We start from the raw sequence: 19,725 nt of genomic DNA, 5'->3' as shown, positions 1-19,725 counted from the left end.
AAGACCCCGGACGACCACCCGGAGGTGCCAACAAACATGCGCGAAAGACATTAGCATATGCTAACGAGTTCCCGGAAAAATCCATGAATGTGATAAGCACTACTTGGAAATATACTGAATATGTATATTAACATAGTATAAATACTTGCTAGTTTTGTCTTTTGGGTGTGCACGTTAGGTGGAGTTATCCCCCGTGCAGCCAGCGCTGCAATAAAGAATGCCTGCTTTCTAAAACTTCCAAATAAGTCTTAGAGAGTGAATTATTTTGCCGCTTTCCGGTAACAGAACAACCCCAACTCTCTCAGCCTGTCCTGGCGAAGGGCGTGGCCCAGTGGGGCTGTGAGGTCACAGAGCTCTCCCTTGATGTGTTGTGCCAGCAGGCAATGCTCCGGCAGTGGCAGCTGCAGCAGCAGTGGTCGCAGCATGGTGCGAGTGTGGGGGGCCATGGTTCTCGCCCACCGCCTCCTCCTCCTGGTGGCCCTGCAAGCCTGGGATGCCCAGGCTGCTCCGAAACGAGCGCAGGGAGCAGGTAGGCGGGCAGGGGGCCAGCACCCAGCCCCAAGCAGTGCGGCCTGGCACCCACCACACCTCAGCGTGGTGGCAGTGGGGCCGGGACTAGGGCTGTGTCCGGGAGAGGAGCTGGGCTGGGCTGGGTGAGCTGGGCAGGCACCAGAGTTTGGGCAGTGGGGCAGACACACCGTGGGAGGTGCAGAGGGGCTGCAGCAGCTTCCGGAACAGTTTTTGGGCAAGCAAAGGGGCTGGGAGTGGTGGTGCGGGGCAAGAAATCTGGTGCCGAGTCCCTCTGGCTTTCAGCCTCAGGGACGTCCCGGAGGGGCATGCTCAGGAGATGTCCGCTCAGTAAAACAGGAGCGCATCTGCTCTAGTCCTGCAGCCCTGCTCCCCTTGGATCAACCGCAGGTCCCTGGCCCACAGGAACACGCAGGGGTCGTGCTGGTGCAGCCTTTCATGGGCTCTCGACCACAACAAGCATAGACAATCACTTTTTCCTCCAGTTCCTTAGTGTGGGCTTCTTCTGTGTGCATGGAAACATCTCTGATCTGTGCTTGATTCCAGATGAGGGCATTGGCAGTGCTTATCGAGCTTCTCGGCTGGATCCTGGTTATGAGCCTCGGGGGTATCCCAGAGGTAACTTGTCGATGTCTGTTTGGTAGAAGGAATAAACGTTGATGTTTTAATAGGTTATTCGTGTGCAGTTTTACCTAAGCCCTTCTTAAGGATCTTCCAAGAGCTTTTTGTGCCTTGGAGGCATTGCACAAATGAGTCTTGAATATTTCTTTTCCTGAAGAACTGCTAGATCTTGGCAAAAAGGTCCCCCATGTTCCTTTTTAGGTGTGGGAACCTACCCCTTTCTGTGTGTCCCATGTCATTACCTCACCCCCTTCCAGTCACTGGAGGTGACTAAGGAAGAAGTAGATCACGCCATGCAATGGAAACTCTCCCCACCTCTGTCTGATTACCTGTTTGGTTCCTGCAGCCCGTGTCGATCAAGCTACTTGGTGGAATCCTGTTCCTGAGCCGGGGGGGCATCCCAGAGGTAAGTATTCAGTCTTCATTTGTTACCGGCCTTTTGTACTTGGTAGTATTTGGTTTGTTATTTGTTAATATCTTCTCGTGATCGTTCAGCCTTCCAGTGGCCAGCAGGCTCTTCTCTATAGGAATCGTGCATGATCATTTCTTCCTCGGGTGCTACATGCTCCCGCTTTAGTCTGGGCTTCCTTTTGTGTGGGAGAGGTCTCCTGGTAAGAAGGCCCCGAGAGGCCGTGTGTTCGTCCATCTAGTCATTGAGGGGTGTTGCACATGGCCTGGAGACAGTAGTTTGAAAGGTGCCAGCTCCCAGCCAAGAGGTCACCAGGCCTCTCTGCAGCTTTGGAGATCTCTGCCTGCGCCCGGGTCCCATGTTGTTGCCTGACCTGCTTCCAGTCGCCGCAGGTTGCTAAGGAAGAGGTGGATCACCACAAACAATGGAAATCTTTTCCATCTCTGCTTGATTACAGCTCTCCCTGTAGGCAATGGCTACTGGACTTCTTGACTTGGGCCTGTCCGTGAGCCTCAGGGTGATCCCACAGGCAGGTTCGTTCCCTTGAACGACCGAGCACGGACATTTTAATTTCCTGTTCATGTGAAATTCAGCTTACTGCTTTCTTGGCTGATGCTTGGGCACGCAGAAGAGCAGAGTGGGAATGGGTTGGGCTCAGTGATGTGCCCCAGAGGGCTCTGCCTTGCAAAGCTGTCTTTGCCAGCTTCTCCTCCCCTGCGCTGCTTCCAGTGCTGGCTGCAAAGCCAGCGGGCACGTTGGGGTTGAGCTTAGAGCTGGCGTGAGCTCCAAGACCTGGAGAGGCGGTGCCGTGCCCTTCAAGAGGAGAACTGTCTTCTGAGGAAGGGAAGCTCTCCTGAAGTGCGGGAGGAGGTGGAGAAGCTCAAGCAGAAGAGCGCTAAGCTGCATCTCCTTTAGCAAGCAGCTGCAGGAGCGAGCCAGGAAACTGCAGAGCATCCATCAGCTGATCAATGCTCGAGTGCCACTGCACATCTAAAGCTTCCCTGAAGAATTGTGTAGGACGTCGTTCCCTCAGCAGAGAGCTGGAGAAATGGGAGAGCCTGCTGGAGCTTTGCTGGCACGGGCCGAGCAGGATGACTTCTGACAGAAGGCTGCTGAGGAGCTTCAGGCTCAAGTGGCTGCAGATGAAGAGGGCTGCTGTTACGTGAGCACCCACTGCCCAACTTGGTCCCCTCACATCTTGCTGAAGAAGCTCGTGGAGGAGGCTGAGGCCACTAATTCAGGCCATACTGTACTTGTTGCCAAGGAGGAGTAAAACCATTCCCGAGCCAGGGCAGCCGGGAGGCCGAGCTGCACCTCTCCGTCTCGCAGGTGACACAGGTCAGCGGGCTGCTGCAGAGCGTCTGGAAGGCCGAGCCCGACACGCTGCTGCCCTCCCTGCAGGAACTCTTTGCTGTCATCTCCACCGCCGGTGAGTACCGCCCGCCAGGAAACGCGGCCGAGGGGTGGTGGTGGTGGTGGTGGTGGTGGGAGGGGTGTAGAGTAACGTGGGGGCTTGAGGAGAGCGGCAGGTTTGCCAACAGAAAGGAAAAGTTATACTGCTAGCATCGGTCGCTTTGCAGACATTGCCTTGGAACTGTTGCTTCCTGCCCAGATACTGAAAAGCAACTTTTTGGCCATGGAGAAAGCAAAGCCTTTTCTTCTCTTCTCCCCAACCCCCGCCCAAGAAGAGCTACAGGGGAAATGGTGATTTATTTACCTGCAGAGCAGCATGGTTTTTGGAAAAACTCCTGTTGCAACGCTTTAAATGATATACTGGAGCAGAGCTGGAGTGTCCTGTTAGGAAAAAGTACAATTCAATACCAAAAGCTGCTCTTCCTCTTGCTCCCTCCAGAGGGGTAGCTTAGGTCTTGGAACTGTTTAGTCTACGAAACTGGGATATATGTAAAGAAGATACAAAATGTGGGTATCATAAGAAGGATTTGCTGTCTGAGTAATGTCGATGCGATTGTAAACAGGTCCTTTCTGACCTCAAAAAAATCTGTGAAGGACTGTATTAGCTCAGATTGGAAAGCGCCTTTGCTGTTGAGGCAGCTGGGCAACTTAACGTTATAACATTATATATTGCTATAACTGGCATGGTTAGCAGGCAGTTGTTGAGATAGGATGTGGGAATTATCAGCTGCGTTGGATCCTTAACATCAAGTATGATAAACAATTGTATGGTGGTGCTTTTTAGATAAAAAACCCCCACTTCTCAGTTCTGTTGATGACGGAGGAGGAAGTTGGCAGATTGTCACTTTCTTGCACGGATATTAGGTGAATGAAAGGCGTTTGTAATTCAGCGCCTTCATCCGTTGACGCTTTTCAATTTCGTTTTGCTTTGTAATGATAGAACGTTAGATGGAGGACAGACTTGTCTCAAAACTTTACAATTATAGTGAAGTCGTAGGAGAGAAGATAAAGCCTATTTTTTCTATGGGGTTTTCTTTTTAGTTTCTTACACTTTGTCATGTTCAACCATTACAGATCCTTCATTCGAACCTTCTGTTGCACTGGCAAGTCTTGTGCAGCACAGACCATTACAGATGATTACAGTTCTCATCAGGAGCCTGACTACAGATCCAAATGTGAAAGATGCAAGTATGACTCAAGCTCTGTGCAGGTCTGTAAAGGCAGGAAAAGTCTCTTTTTCTTGCCTTTTTTTGAAGCTATTTGTCGCTTAGGTGCCATTAAAAAAAACCCCCCCATACAAACAAAAGCCATAGGAGAAAAAAAACTCTCTTAAAATGGTATTCTAAGTTGTGCTGTTTGGCATGTGAAGGTACTATGTATTTATGATGCTATGGCTGTTACTGGCATGGTTTCAGTTGAAGGTTGCTGCCTTGATCGCTGATGTGGCTTCTTCCTCCTGCTTTGTTAGGGGTAGGGTGGGTGAAGAAGAGGGTGAAATAGAAACTAAGAGGAAGCCAGCGGTGTTCCTTTTAGATGCTATGTTTAGATCTCCCACCTTATGGGAGGTGGTATAAACAGGAAACTTCATGGTGTTTACAATCAAGCTGAGAAACAAGGCCTTGTTTTCAGAAGATCCACCTTTCTGCTTTTCCAAGAGGCAGAGTGGTGCTCTCGCATGATTGTCTTACCCATCATCTGGTTAGAAATGAGTTTTACTGCTTAGTTTTGAGGGTTTTCATCTGCTTAGATATCCTTGTGGATTTTTAGTAGGATTCACAGGGAACAGCCTCTGTTTCCATCTTCTCTCAAGGCTCCGGAGGTTTGTTGGATGTTCTTTGAATAGTAGAAGAATAGGAATGATGTAAAAACAATTGCATATTATGCTTCTTGTCACTAATGTAAACGTGAGTCAACGTTGAGATAAGTTGCGCTGTTAACAGACTGTGATTCAGATTGCAATCTTGGTTAGTATCTTCAGCTATGTGAATAATAGCTGTGCAGCAAGTTGACAATGGGGGAAAGATGAAGACCTTGAAGCTCGTTGAATGATTGTTTTTAAAGCCTATGGAAGAAGCTGTTACTGAGCAGTGAAGGGTAGAAAAATGAGTAGAGCAGTTAAACAGGAGACTGTTAGAAATTTGTGTTGTTTAAAAAAAGTAACTTTAAAAAAGTCTTTCAACTAAAATAACGTCTGCTGTATTATTTTTTAATGCTTACACATTCATGTAGTGTAGCACTTGCGTATCTTGGTGAAATACTGAGGGGTTTTTTCACAGTGAAAACATTTCTCGTGTTTACATTAAATTGAGAAGCCATATTTCATTTGAAAACATAATGAGAAGCAGCAGCATTGATATTGTAATTTGGTGTAAGACATATCCTTCGGAGACTTTAAAATCTGTTCACTCAAGCAGATTCTTTTAACTAAGCTGTGTGCCCAGTCTAAAATTCAAAGCTGGGAAATTCAGAAGGATTTGTGCATGCTAATAATTTGCCAGTAATGTGCTGGTGATTAATTTTCATGTTAGTGTAATTGTAACATTTACATTGCGGTACCCGCTTCAACCCAATGTGATTGTCTAATTGTAGCTTTAGAATGGCTTCTCTGTGCGCCTCTGCTTAGGGAAGTAATGCAGTGCTGAGCTTTGGGTGTAATAGGAGCTGTTATTAGCCCACAAGTGCTCTTTCTTCATACTAGCTGTCTGGTGGGGTTTTTTCCTCTTCTTTTTGAAAGAGCAGTGCAATCTTACTTGCCTCGTTCATTCTTTGAAGTAATACTTGATTTTAAGAGTCTCTAGTTCTGTTCCAAGGAGCTCACTTCTTAGGTACCCCTGGTTATTTCTGTTTGTAGATACTCTCATGTCAACACTGTATCCAGTTTCTTTTTCCATCTCTGGCAACCCCTTGCAGTGATTACTCTCTTCTGGCTTAGAGGAGTCATTGTAAAGAGAATAATGCAGCTGGAATGTCTGGAGCACCAAATGACAAGTTGTCATCAGGCTTGCATCATTCCCAGGTGATGCAGAACTCCAGGCACAGCAAGGTCTCCTGATGGGAGGAAGCTGATCTTTGGTGACTGCAAATTAGAGACCTTGTTGCACACTTCCTGAGGACAACTTTCGTGACCCTGCAGAGTCTGTCTAAAGTTGACCACAGATTAGTAAATAATCTGTAATTAGACTAATAAATGGAATCTTTTCGGTGAGGGGTTATATTAGGTACAGGTTCGTATAAGAAATGGCGCTTGCTTTTTGGAATCATTGAGCTGTTCTTAATTAGCTCACGTGTTTCATGAAACCTTCCCTGAAGCATCAGTGAGGAAAAGCAGAAAATTGTCAAATCTCTTCTAGGATATACGACTACGTTAAGGGTCTACTACAGAGGCCTCAGAGGAGGTTGACTGCCTGTACTCACTATCCTGACAAGTACACTGCTTACTTGCACTTTGCTAAGAAAAACTCCAGACATGACCAGGCCCTTTGCCCTGTTGCTAAAAATGTAAAATATTGTAAAAGATGTTAAATTTTTGGATGGGGATGCTTTGTAGTCTGAGGATCTTCAGTTTTATTGTTGTTTTGGTTTTGTGGTTTGTTTGTTTCTCTAATCTGAGGGATTTGCATTTGAGGTGGCAGATTCTTTGTCTGATGTGGCTAAGCAGATATTTTTGTGAAAGAAGTTACTGTCTGAGGTTGCACAGCTAATTTCTTTCTCTCCAGAGATATCAGAAATATTGTCCTTGTTAGGCACATTTATGGATAGCAGACCTGCTCGTTTTAGGGTGACATGAGGCAGAAGGTCCTCTTGAGGTCTTGAAGGTTTTTTTAATCTGGTCAAACACGAAAAACATCCTCTATGTTTTCATTCATGCTCATCACGTCCCGTATTGTTATCTGCTTTTGTATTAAAAATGCAGTCATTGATTGCAACAGAGCAGGAGAGAAGTAAATGCAACACAGAGAGAGGATTTAGTAACCAAAAGGTCTAATCTTCAGCTACTGGATACCAGAGTAGATGTTTTTAGGCCACTCTCAAGCATGTCTGCAAGTTTACTTCTGTTTCCTCTTCTGGCTTTTGTTTCTGCTCTTCAGAGCATTGACTCTGCTTGTAAAGAGCAGAAACAGATTTGAAGGATGGGAATTCTCTCTTTGTCAAATATACAGAGAATGGGGCTTCTCTTTACAAGGTTAATCATACTGAAATGATAGCCATTGTCCTCTTAGTAAGAGTGTTGAATAGTTTAGTGGTTAATTATACTGACTGGAGATGACACAGGATGGCCCATCACATAACCAGAGCAATGGGATGGAACACTGGGAGCTCCGGCTCCTACCCAAAAGCACTGGGTGTCATTTGGAGTTTGTGAGTCAGTGTGGCTGAAAGTGCATGTAGTATAAAGATGGTAATCAGGTATTTCAGAAGAGTTGTTCTAATGGAGGGCTCTACAGAATACTCTTGACCTGTCTCAAAAGATAATGAAGAAAACCAAATATATTGTCATTAGGCTTGAATTAACTGTGCAGGTGTTTGTGCCACTACTGAAAAATATCAAGCCTACAAATTGGAGAGGGGCAAGGAGGAGGTTTGAAGACGATATAGTACTGTGAGGTTCAGGGCCTGTTTTTAGGTTAAGCTTAATTCTTTGCAGGGCAAAGCAGTTTTGGCCTACTTTCTTGATTCCCTGTTTTAGAAAGTATATGGAAAGGGCGCTGAGAATAAACATGTTTGAATTTAACACCTTGGGGAAATGAGAGCTTTGTGTAAATTGTGAGCAATGATTATGATGTTGCCATGTGTTTTTTGTAGTAACATGAAAGAAACCCACTAAGATCAGTGCTGGATTGTAAAAAAGGGCAGTCCTAACGATTCCTTGTTTGAGATAAACCTTTGAATGTTATATGTGCAGATAGTATGTAATTCTAAGATATTTAAATTTTACAATGCGTGTACTATACATTTTTCATATCCAAATTATAAACTCTGTGTAAGTTTTAGGTTGTTTATGGCAATACAACATGTCCACAATGCTTGTCTGGTGTTGCTAAAGACCGTGGTTTTCTTTTTAGTTTGGAATCTGAGGATGGAAACCCTGATTTCAGTCTGTTTGGAGCTCTTTTAATCTCTCGGAAGAATGTAGGGGCTGATAGTTTTGCTTCAGATAGGCATCATTGGTGATTCTCAGTTTGTAGTGATAGTGACTGTTTATTAGAATTGTTCCTTGTAACCTATTCAGTTCTGTGCTAGAATTTAGCCTCTGAAAAGAATTAGTCTTTAGGAGGAGCTTTTTCAGAAAAGAAGTAAAGAAATATACTTCTAACTTCCTATTTTCATTGAACTGTAGAATGGAATCATGATGGTACATAGATTGAGTGGAGCCTTTGGAAATGATCTGGTCCAGTCCTTCTCGAAGGAGGGTCAGCTTCAAAGTCAGACATTGTTGCTCAGGGCTTTGTCCATTTGAGTTAACAGCTTTCTGTAGGGATGGAGGTGCCTCAGCCTTACTGCATAACTTGTTTCAATGCCTGACCCCCCTTATGGTGAAAAATTTTTCCTTCCACTTAATTAGTGGTCCCCCATCTGGTTTGAAGAAGGAGGTCTTGTGGACAATTGAAGAAAATCCAAACTATTGCTAAGTAAAATCTCCGAAGAACAAAGCCTAAATGTCATGTTTGAGCTGGTACTGCCTCATGATATTGTCTGTGACTTAGAATTGCTTCAGCTAACCCACCTGTCTGCTTTAAACATCAGTGTAAATTGTCCATGAATTTAAAAGTATGGCATACCCCTCTTTTCCGTTGCTGGTATTTCACTGTATTTTCTAGGCACAGATAAAGTCCCTTCACTTTTCCTTAGCTGTAGTGAAATTCTTCCTTTTGGGGCAGATGTGGACCCCAGGCTGCTGGTAGCTATTATAAGATCCTTATAACACCTGCTGCAATGGATTTAAAATGACTGGATTTTACCTTTTTAGCTGAGAGTATTTGAGTTGGGTTCCAGGCGTGTGGTTCAAAGTTGAAGAGTCTTGCTTTTCAAGTTCAAACTTAATAGTCGGCTTTGGTCTGGTTTGGGTTAAAAGGTGGAGGAGGGGAGGTTCCCGGGTACAGACACTTTTTCACTTTCAGGAGTAAGTTTTTGCCACAACATAAAAACATTAGCTTAATGTCTATAAAACCAGGGTTCATATTCTTAAATAACAAGTAACAGTTATATATATAATATATAACTTTATATGCTTATGTATTTTGAGATGGTTGTATTTACTTTTAATGTAGTAAATCACTATTAATTACAGAGTTAAGTGACTTGAAGTAGAATCAAAATTATTTTACTACTTCACATTCTTGCCTTACTTCTTGTGAGTCTCTGCATAAGTGTGTAACTATCCGCGCAATATATAGAATCTTTTTGTTGAGATTAAAATTAGTGGCATACTGGGGTTTTGATTTGTTTTATTTTTTTAATTTTTCATTAATATTTCAGAATGATTGCCTGGTTGTCTTGGCCTCTGGCTTAGCATGTGGAAACACGGGTGATTGCACTGCTGAAAGGCCTGGCTGCAGTCCAGACATTTACCATCCTCATTGATGTTACTCTGCTTACGATTGAATTGGTACGTTGGAAAAGAACATTCAAAATTGCAGGAGAGGGAAAGGAATTTGTAATAGCTGTAAAAGAACATTCAAAATTGCAGGAGAGGGAAAGGAGTTTGTAACAACTATGCAATTGTGTAGCATCTTGTAGATCGCAACAGATATTACTTTATGATTCTGCAAAGATGATGTAAATGTATCTATAGCTTTCAGCTGCATGTAACAATTCTGTCTGTTTCCAATGGTTGTGGATTTGGAGATATGTTTACATTTTTACTGAAATTCTACTTTCTAGATTTACTGAAAGGAATGTGGGTTTTTTTAGGTCTTTAATCGACTTTGGTTTCCTCTAGCGAGGCCTGGTGCCCTTGCTGTCCTTTCCCACATGTTGCTTAGTTTTCAGCATTCTGCAGAAGCTTTTCATTTGGTAAGTTACTAAAGAAATGGTTTTCAGTTCTTTGAAGTGTCATTCGCATGTGGTTCCTAAGTGGCTGTAAAGAGTAACAGAGTTCCTGCGCTTGGAACGTCCTCATTGTTTCAAGGTTCTAGAATCTGGTTTCTCTGGAGCACTGACCACTAGGCTTGCTTGTGAAGGGGATGAGGCTGGATCACCTTAAAAGTAAACTCGTGTTTATGAAACACTGTGTTCTTCTGAAAAAAGAAAACATTTTTTTCAAGCTTGCCAGCAAGAACAGTAGCTGCTATTACAAATAATATCTGATTTACACGCACCACACACTTAATAGTTGCCTTCAGGAGCCACTGTTTTTATCTTTGTACTAGAGGTGATAACTACAAGATTAATGGTGCTCTCTTGCTATGATTAAGTGGCTTAAATGTTTCTGTGTACCACATATTTAATACAGTTTCTCTAGAATGATGTAGTCCAAAGTTCAGTGGTCAAGATCAAACGAATAGGACCAATTTTTTAAGTAGTTCTTACGTAACCTTGTCTGTCCCTCTCTTATGTGAACAGAGAGAGGCGGCATATGCTCCTAGAATTTTCTTTGAGGCTTCCCGACCACCATGGTTCAGCCCTCGATCCCAGCAGGATTGCTCAGAATATCTCAAATTCCTGCTAGACAGGTACAGTTATTGTGCCACTAATGGGAATAGATCTATAGTCTTATCACATAATGTTGAACTCTTCGGAGCGGTCGTGTAAGGGTTCCACTGCACGAGTGGGCACCGGGAATCTTGGGCCTCATTCCTGGCTGTCTCTGGTTTTCTGTATGGTGTATGGAACACTTTGCTTCATGGGTTTAATCTGTGGTAAAGTCTGGATACCATCTTGTACCCGCATCACTTAAAGCAGGTTACAGTGGTAGTAATGTTTTTACAAATCTCCATTTGAGTGTTATGTTCGAGTCATGATCCTGTTGTAAAAGAATGTGGTTGCTGAAAGCCGTTTAGTTGTGCATCTGGGTATTTCGTGTTGGTGGAGACAGCTATAGTTCTTACAGGTTAGATAAGTCACAACGAGATGTACATGCATTTATAACCAGTTGATAAACAAGCAAATTAACGGTGGCATGGATAATACAAAAGTACCTAGATCTATTAGTAGTTCTCTTGAATTTTGGATTGCTGAGGTGTGGCTTAAGCAATATTGCTTTATGGCACATTCCACTCCTGGACAAGTTTATCCCCATAGTGAAACAGTGGTGTTTTGTTTGTTTTGGTTTTTTTCCCAACTTGTGTTTCTTTTTTGTTTTTTGTTTTTTTCTTGTAGTTTCTTAACTTTCTTAGCTACAAAATCCTGACCTTTTCTTTGGAAATAGTCTGGCACTGGATAAACAGCTACTTGTTCTCTTAGAAAATCTGACATACAGAACCAGTCAACTGGAGAACTGATTTATCAAGATAATGTAATGGTAAATAATAAAATCGTTGTCTGTTAGGTTTTTTAATACTTGCCAGTTCTCTCAGTATCTCCATTGTGTTCTGCTATATACAATGAAACCCACCTTAAATGCACTTGTGCTTCTCTCATACTCGGTCTTGGATGGTACTGACCTGTATGTTTCAACTTGCTTATATACAAAATAACAAATAGCTTTTTTGAATGTAAGACACTTCTAGCCACTGAACCATCTATATTTTTGAGCATAACTGGGAAAAAAAAGTCTGAAATGGTGCAGCGGGATCTGTTTGTAAAATAGCACAGCTGTTTGGATCTATTTTTCTTTGTCTTCAGGCTGCATGAAGAAGAGAAAACCTTGAAAACTTTGTCTTCAGCAAAGACTTCTGAAAGCAAACCCAATGCAAAGTCCCAGAAACAAGAAGCTGTCAATAAGGCAAAAGTATTTGCTGAAGCATCTGGTAAGGGAAGTGAAGAAAGAGCTCTGGTCGAGAAGATGTTTGGAGGAAAAGTGAAGACTACTGTATACTGTCTGAAGTGCAAAAGCGTGTCTCAAAAGGAAGAAGCTTTCACAGATCTCCCTCTGGCTTTCTGTCCTGGAATGTACTGAAGGGAAAGGCGACAACGTGGTGCAAACTCAGACCTCACCCATGAGTCCTGCTGGGAAAAAACCTCTCAAGTTGGAAGCAAATGGTGGATGTGACCCAAGAACAAAGAAAGGAACCACAAAGGATTTTTCTGCTGAGCCAAAGTCTGAGAAGACTACAAATTCTGAACGCAACAAAGGTCAAGGTAAGAAGAAAATGCCTCAGAGGGTAGTAGGTGAAAACCCTCTGTCAGCTACAGATTTACTGCATTATTTTCTGGCGCCTGAGATCCTCAGTGGTGACAACAAGTATTACTGTGAAAAGTGTGCCTCTCTACAGAATGCTGAGAAAACTATGCAAATCATTGAGGAACCTGAATACCTCATTCTCACTCTTTTGAGATTTTCCTATGATCCAAAGTGTCACGTAAGGCGCAAAGTCTTAGCTAATGTGTCTCTGCCACTTGGTTTGAAACTACCAGTCCAAAGAGTAGCATCCTCTCCAGGTGTAGTTTCAAGAGGTTGGTCTGTTGGTGTCGAGGTGTCTGATATTGGAGAAAATATTGCTAAAAAACTAAAGCCCTCAGGTGCTGATGAAGTGACTCGCCCACGATTGGAGCCCTGTTTGTTAAGCTCCGTGGTGATGCATTCTGGTGTATCCTCTGGAAGTGGACATTACTCTTCATATGCTAGAAATGTTCCTGGGTCAGGGCCTTCAGGACCCTGCCAGCAGTCTACAGGTGATTCTTTAGTTTCTCCTCAGGCTCAGTTGTTGACAGGGGAGAGTCGTCCTACTGTTGTAGAAAGTGACACTGATAAGTCAAGAGAATGGTTTCTGTTCAATGACAGCAGAGTGACATTTCCCTCATTTCAGTCAGTCCAGAAAATGACCAGTAGATTTCCAAAGGACACTGCTTATGTTCTGTTCTACAAAAAACGAAATAGCACCCGTGGCTTCAGTTCGGCAAACGGAGACCCTCCCCTCCAGAAAGACCTCGTGGATGCAATTATGAAAGATAACAAACGATACTTGCGGGTAAGACATAAATACTCTCCAAAGAGGGGTCCCCAAAAGGGGATGGGGAGCAGGACGGAGGCCCGGAGAGAAGAGAGAAGCACAGCCAGCTGAGCGGGGGATGCAGGCAGGAAAGAGGGGACAGGCTGCGGGAGAGAGAGGGAAACTCAGGGCAGGAAGCAGGAGATGGTGACAGAAAAAAGAGAAGGACAGGGAGCGGGAGAGAGAGATGTGGAGAAAGACAAAAAAAGCAAGAGGCTATAGGGCAGGGAAGGAGGGATTAAAAAAGATCAGGGAGCCAAAGAGAGACAAAAAGGGAAAGAAAAATATCATGATGGGCTACAGAGAGAGAGGGAAGAATTAAAACATGGGGTCAGGGAGCGGGACAGAGAGCTCTGGGGAGAGGCCAAAAATAGCAGTTTTGGGCAACTGACTCCATTTCTCGAGCACTGCTCAGGAACTGCATTACCGGAAGGCTCAAGAAACGTGCGGCCTGCCAAAGCCCTGTCCTGGGCCCAATCCTGCGCCCTAACCTTGGTGACGAACATCACCTTGCAGAGTGGCCAGGAGTGGGGGAAAAAAAGCCCAACTGGGAGGAAAAAAATTGCCCATCTGTTTGTTTGATTGTTTTGCTTTTTACAAAAGGCTATTTAAGCTCTGAATGCAACCTGGAAGGAAAAGGAACCTGGCGTACCAGGCTGGATACATTTTAAGCCCAAAGCCATTCAACAGCCGCACAAACCATTGCTCCCTCCCAGTGTGCACACTCTGCTGCCTGCCTGCAGGTACAGGCAGCTGCCCTGTTTCTTGAGCATTCCCCAGAAGCAGCACCACCAGGCAGCTCAGAAAAACTGACTGCCTGCAAAAACTTGAGAACAGCTTAATTCTGGGCAATTTTTCCTCTCTGTAGGGCTGCTGGTGAAAGACTCATCCGTTGAGAGATGGCTCAGGACCACGCCGGGGCAGCAGTGCTGCTTTCTGGATCCCGTGGCAGTAATGGGCAGAGGGACAGGCTGTCAGATGCCAGAGCAGGTACGTACGCAGGGTGTCAGGGTCATCCCTGCTTGTTTTGTCCCAGCGAAGCCCCAGCAGTGCCAGTGCCGTGCTGCAGCCCCGGGCTCAAGGAGCCGGGCATTTGTGCAGGCTGCAGCACTGGGCTTCCCCCGCTTGTCTCCAGCTCTGCTTTCTGCCAGCACCGGGGGCACTGCAGAATGGCCTGCCCGCTCCCCACAGCCGTCCTGACCCCCATCTGCAGCTCGTACGTGGTGTCCATGTCACACAGCTGATGTGGGGGTGGCAGGTCTCTCTTGGGGCACCCAGGGAATGGGGGAAAAGCAAACGCAGTCCCTCCCTTTTGATCTTTGTCCCAAGGGTGACCTAGCAGAGATGTACCCTGCGCTGAAGAGTGTCCTGCAGGAAGGTGACAGACGATTACAGGGCAACGCTGTGACCTGCCTGACAGCAAAGGTGCCCAGTGGCCGCAGAGCAGCCCAGGTGAGTTGGTTCTCTTGGCGGCCACCACAGCAGCCTTCCTGTACCCCTGGTTTGGGTGCGATATGGAGCATCACATCGAAGTTTCTCAGGCATCCAGGCATGAGGATGGTTTCCCAGTGCCCCCGTGAGAGATCCTGCTCCCAGGAAGCACCTCCCCATAGAGCTGAGGTTGTCTCCAGCCTGTATCTGGAGCTGGGCAGTGCTGCCTGAGGGGTCTCGCAGGCAGGATGGGTTCATCTGCCTGGTGGCTCTGGCACGGCAATGATGAGCTGAAGCCCTGTGGCCATGGCTGGCTGGTTCAAAGTGTCTGAGTGCCTCAGCCTTCTCCCTGGGACTGTTAACCCGGGCACTTTTTCAGGGTGTGAAGGTGGATGCCGGTCTTGTCCTGTTGGCTCTGTCCCACTCCCACGTCAAAGTTGTGATGTCTGAGATCTGGGGCCACCTGAAGACTCTGGCAGAGATCTCCAGGGAGTTTGTGTTCCATGTTTTGATATCTTGGGGCTACAAAGTGCTGGGGTTCTGGGATGCTAAGGCTACAGTTGGCTAGGGTTATGGGGTGGCAGGCTTATGGTATGCCAGAGTTGAAGCAAGTGTCATGGTTTAACTGCAGACGGCAGCTGAGCACCACGCAGCCTCTCGCTCAGTCCCACCCCCGGCAGGATGGGGGAGAGAATAGCAAGGGTAAAAGTGAGTCAAGCAAAAGCTGTGTGCGCAAGCAAAGCAAAACAAGGAATTCATTCACCATTTCCCATGGGCAGGTGGGTGTACAGCCATCTCCAAGAAAGCAAGGATCCATCATGTGTAACGGTGTGGTGGGTTGACCCTGGCTGGAGGCCAGGTGCCCACCAGAGCCGCTCTCTCACTCCCCCCATTCACTAAACGGGAGAAAAGGCATAACGAAATGCTTGTAGGTCGAGATAAGGACAGGGAGAGATCACTCACTAATTGTTGTCACAAGCAAAACAGACTGAACTTAGAGAGGGAATTCATCAAATTTATTACTAGGCAAAACAGAGTAGAGGAATGAGAAAATAAAATCGACTCTTAAAACACCTCCCCCCACCCCTCCCATCTTCCCGGGCTCAACTTCACTCCCGGCTTCAACCTTCCCCCCCTCAGCGGCACAGAGGGACGGGGAGTGGGGGTTACGGTCAGTTCATCACACGGTGTTTCTGCCGCTTCTTCATCCTCAGGGGGAGGACTCCTCTCATCGTTCCCCTGCTACAGCATGGAGTCCTCTCACGGGGTGCAGACCTTCAGGAGCAAACTGCTCCAGCGTGGGGTCCCCCACGGGGTCACAAGTCCTGCCAGCAAACCTGCCCTGGCGTGGGCTCCCCTCTTCACGGGTCCACCGGGCCGGCCAGGAACTTGCTCCAGCGTGGGCTTCCCACGGGCCGCAGCCTCCTTCAGGTCCCTCCACCTGCTCCGGCGTGGGGTCCTCCACGGGCTGCAGGTGGAATCTCTACACCCCCTCATCCTTCCTCCATGGGCTGCAGGGGGACAACCTGCTTCACCATGGTCTTCACCACGGGCTGCAGGGGGATCTCTGCTCCGGTGCCTGGAGCACCTCCTGCCCCTCCTTCTGCACTGACCTGGGTGTCTGCAGAGTTTCTTACATCTTCTCACTCCTCTCTCCGGCTGCAAAAGCTCTCTCTGTTTTTTTTTTTCCTTCTTAAATATGTTCTCACAGAGGCGCTGATTGGCTCGGCCTTGGCCAGGGGCGGGTCCATCTTGGAGCCAGCTGGCATTGGCTCTATCAGACACAGGGGAAGCTTCTAGTAGCTTCTCACAGAAGCCACCCCTGTAGCCCCCCCGCTACCAAAACCTTGCCACGCAAACCCAACACAAATGGTTACTTGGAAAGACAAATGCCATCACTCCAAATGTCCCCATCTTCCTTCTTCTTCCCCCAGCTTTATATGCTGCATATGATGTCATATGACATGGAATATCCCTTTGGTCAGGTGGGGTCAGCTGTCTTGGCTGTTTCCCCTCCAAACTTCTTGTGCACCCCAGCCTCCTCGCTGGTGGGGTGGTGTGAGAAGCAGAAGAGGCCTCGACTCCATGTAAGCCCTGCTCAGCAATAACAAAACCATCTCTGTATCATCAACACTGTCTTCAGCACAAATCCAAAACACAGCCCCATCCTAGCTACTCTGAAGAAAATGAACTCTATCCCAGCCAAGACCAGCACAGGCAGCTTCCCCAGGCTGTCCAGTGACCACGGGCACAGGCCAGACCCTGCTCTGCTGGGCCTTCACGTCTGTCCCAGGAGGACTGGCTGTGCGAGGACACTGCTGTGTGCCCCCACCCTGCACACTCACACACTTTAGCTGCTCACTGGTGTTTTCATCTGTGGGCCCCATTCTTGGGCATGTTCATGATAGCGACTTTGGAGGAAGGCTTAAGGCTTCATGCACTGCCCTGAGGAGATGCCCTTTCATGATGGAACCACTCCTACGGAGGCCAGCTCTGTCACAGAAGTGCCCGTTGCCTGTCCCTGCCTGTGGTCCCAGGACGACCACGCATCAGGACTGTGACCAAGCTGCAGAGCAATCAGGCCTTCCACCAAAGCCAAGGGATCAGAAAGAGAGTGTGGAAGTGAAAAGAGAACAGCTCTGGGAGATCAAGTTCTTCCTGGCAGTGCTGCCATGCCAGGACTCTCTTCCCTGCCACCTCTGCACACAGGAACTGTCCCTGCACCTCAATAAAGCTCTTGGAGGAAGGATCTCAGAAAAAACCCCACCTTGCTGCAGGTTCCTTTATTTTACTTAAACACACAGAGAGCATGGCTCCTCGTTTACACAGCCACTCAGTCAGAAAAGAAAAGCAGAGACTGAATTAGAGAGGGGATGACAACATCATTACAAGTAAAACACCATCATCAACTATATAAATTACAGAGGACAGGCTGGGCCTGTAATGAGTTAAATAACAGTTGTTATGCAGCAGAAGATGGGCAGTTTATTGCTGCCGAATACCATCCAGTCCTCAGTTTCCACACTGCATCCTTGAGCTCCTTGTTCCTCATGCTGTAGATGAGGGGGTTCATGGCTGGAGGTACCACTGAGTACAGAAGTGACACCACCAGGTCCAGAGATGGGGAGGAGATGGAGGGGGGCTTCAGGTAGGCCACCATGCCGGTGCTGATAAAGAGGGAGACCACGGCCAGGTGAGGGAGGCACGTGGAAAAGGCTTTGTGCCGTCCCTGCTCAGAGGGGATCCTCAGCACGGCCCTGAAGATCTGCACATAGGACACCACAATGAAAACAAAACACCCAAATGCTAAACAGACACTGACCACAATTAGCCCAGCTTCCCTGAGGTAGGCATCTGAGCAGGAGAGCTTGAGGATCTGGGGGATTTCACAGAAGAACTGGTCCACTGCATTGCCGTGGCAGAGGGGTAGGGAAAATGTATTGGCCGTGTGCAGCAGAGCAGTGAGAAACCCACTGCCCCAGGCAGCTGCTGCCATGTGGGCACAAGCTCTGCTGCCCAGGAGGGTCCCGTAGTGCAGGGGCTTGCAGATGGCAATGTAGCGGTCGTAGGCCATGATGGTGAGAAGAAAATATTCTGCTGAAATGAAAAAAACAAACAGAAAGAGCTGTTCAGCACATCCTGCGTAGGAGATGGCCCTGGTGTCCCAGAGGGAATTGGCCATGGCTTTGGGGAGAGTGGTGGAGATGCAGCCAAGGTCAAGGAGGGAGAGGTTGAGGAGGAAGAAGTACATGGGGGTGTGGAGGTGGTGGTCGCAGGCTACAGCGGTGATGATGAGGCCGTTTCCCAGGAGGGCAGCCAGGTAGATGCCCAGGAAGAGCCCGAAGTGCAAGAGCTGCAGCACCCGTGTGTCTGCGAATGCCAGGAGGAGGAACTGGGTGATGGAGCTGTTGTTGGACAATTTTTCACTCTGAGCATGGAGGACTCTTGAAAGACATTGACAAGTTAGCACAGACTTTGTTGTTCCCATCCTATGCTGTTTTCCAAACATTACCCTATGTTTTTTTCCAAAAAAATCCCCTCAAAATAACTTCTGTTTAGTTGGCGGAACTTTGTTCAACTCCTTTTTGTCAGCTCAGGTTTGTGCTGCTGAGTGAGGGCACTTTCCTTGAAGGGGCAGAAATCCTCATCTTTCACCTTGCTCTCATCCTGGACACTGGTGAGCCCTGAGGGACAAAAGGGCTCCTTATGCCCTAATGCAGAGTCAGGAGAGCTGGTCTGCCCACAAGTGACCTGCTGGTCACCAGGCAGGTGCCCTGTAATTTTTACACCTCTTTCATTGCAGGATGATCTCTACACACAATGTACTTGAAGAAGACACTGGACTGTTGTGAGCTCAGAAGAGTCCAGTTTCAAAGTCCATTTCTCAAACCTCTTTTTTTTTTTTTCTCTGTGCACCTGAGCAGACAGTGATGCTGACGGATGACCTGGCTCTCTGCTCCCTGGGGTTGTCCCTGCCGGGAGCCATTTCTCTGTCTCCAAGTCTCCTCCCTGTCAGTGCTCACAGACCACATCCCACCTGCTCTGTGCTCAGCTCTGCCCTGAAGACACCTCCTGGCAGCAGGGCTCTGCCCAGGGGCAGCTTTCTGTTAGAGCATTCGTTCTTTAGAGGAAAGCTGAGATCACAGACCCTGCAAAGGTCTTCATCTTTAAGTTAGTCCCTACCTTGACCTTCCTCTTGAAATGCTGCCTCTACTAATGTCCTGCATGTCATCCTGAGCTGTGAAGAACCATGACTCATGCAGCACCCTCTCAACACCAGGACCCTGGCCTGCCAAGGTTCACTTCTTAACTCCCAGCTTCTCCCTGCACCGTCATGGGGAGCTCCCCAGGCAGGTTGAGTGCTGACCCTGGCAGGTGGCAGAGTCCCTGCCCCGGCACACAGCCGTAGTCTGGTCCAGGACAATCCTGGAAGCCCTGGCTGCACACTCACCTTCACACCTCTGCAGTTGTCCCTGTCACCCTGTCATGCCCTGTCCCTCTGATGGTGCAGCAGGAAAACCCTGCTCTGGAGCACGTCCTCCTGCTCTGTAGAAGAGAGAGATCCCATAGGCTGTGGGTTATGCCAGCTTTAGGAGATCCCTCCATGAACTGCAGCTGCATTGGCCTGCACCCAGAGACTTACTGTGTCAAGGGCCGTGAAGATTTCTCCTCTTCTGAGCTCTCAGCATCCTCCCAGTCCCATCTGCCTTTAGCCGTTCTCTTCCCCTCGCT

General features: G+C 47.2%; 1 protein-coding gene across 1 annotated transcript; it reads left to right on the top strand.

The window, feature by feature from the left end:
• The first annotated feature begins 423 nt into the window (after nucleotides 1-423).
• On the top strand, nucleotides 424-15,061 carry LOC129201002 (ubiquitin carboxyl-terminal hydrolase 38-like). The gene is given in 12 exon segments (XM_054812230.1): nucleotides 424-529; nucleotides 1,075-1,146; nucleotides 1,496-1,555; nucleotides 2,823-2,987; nucleotides 4,046-4,181; nucleotides 9,449-9,578; nucleotides 9,884-9,985; nucleotides 10,535-10,644; nucleotides 11,756-12,016; nucleotides 12,018-13,041; nucleotides 14,392-14,514; nucleotides 14,873-15,061. Coding segments are annotated over 12 exon segments (2,478 nt in total).
• The last annotated feature ends 4,664 nt before the right edge of the window (nucleotides 15,062-19,725 follow it).

The sequence above is a fragment of the Grus americana genome, unplaced genomic scaffold (assembly GCF_028858705.1).
Source record: "Grus americana isolate bGruAme1 unplaced genomic scaffold, bGruAme1.mat scaffold_75, whole genome shotgun sequence".
Lineage (NCBI taxonomy): Eukaryota > Metazoa > Chordata > Aves > Gruiformes > Gruidae > Grus > Grus americana.
Note: the sequence above shows the minus strand (reverse complement) of the source record. Positions and strands in the feature narration are given on the sequence as shown.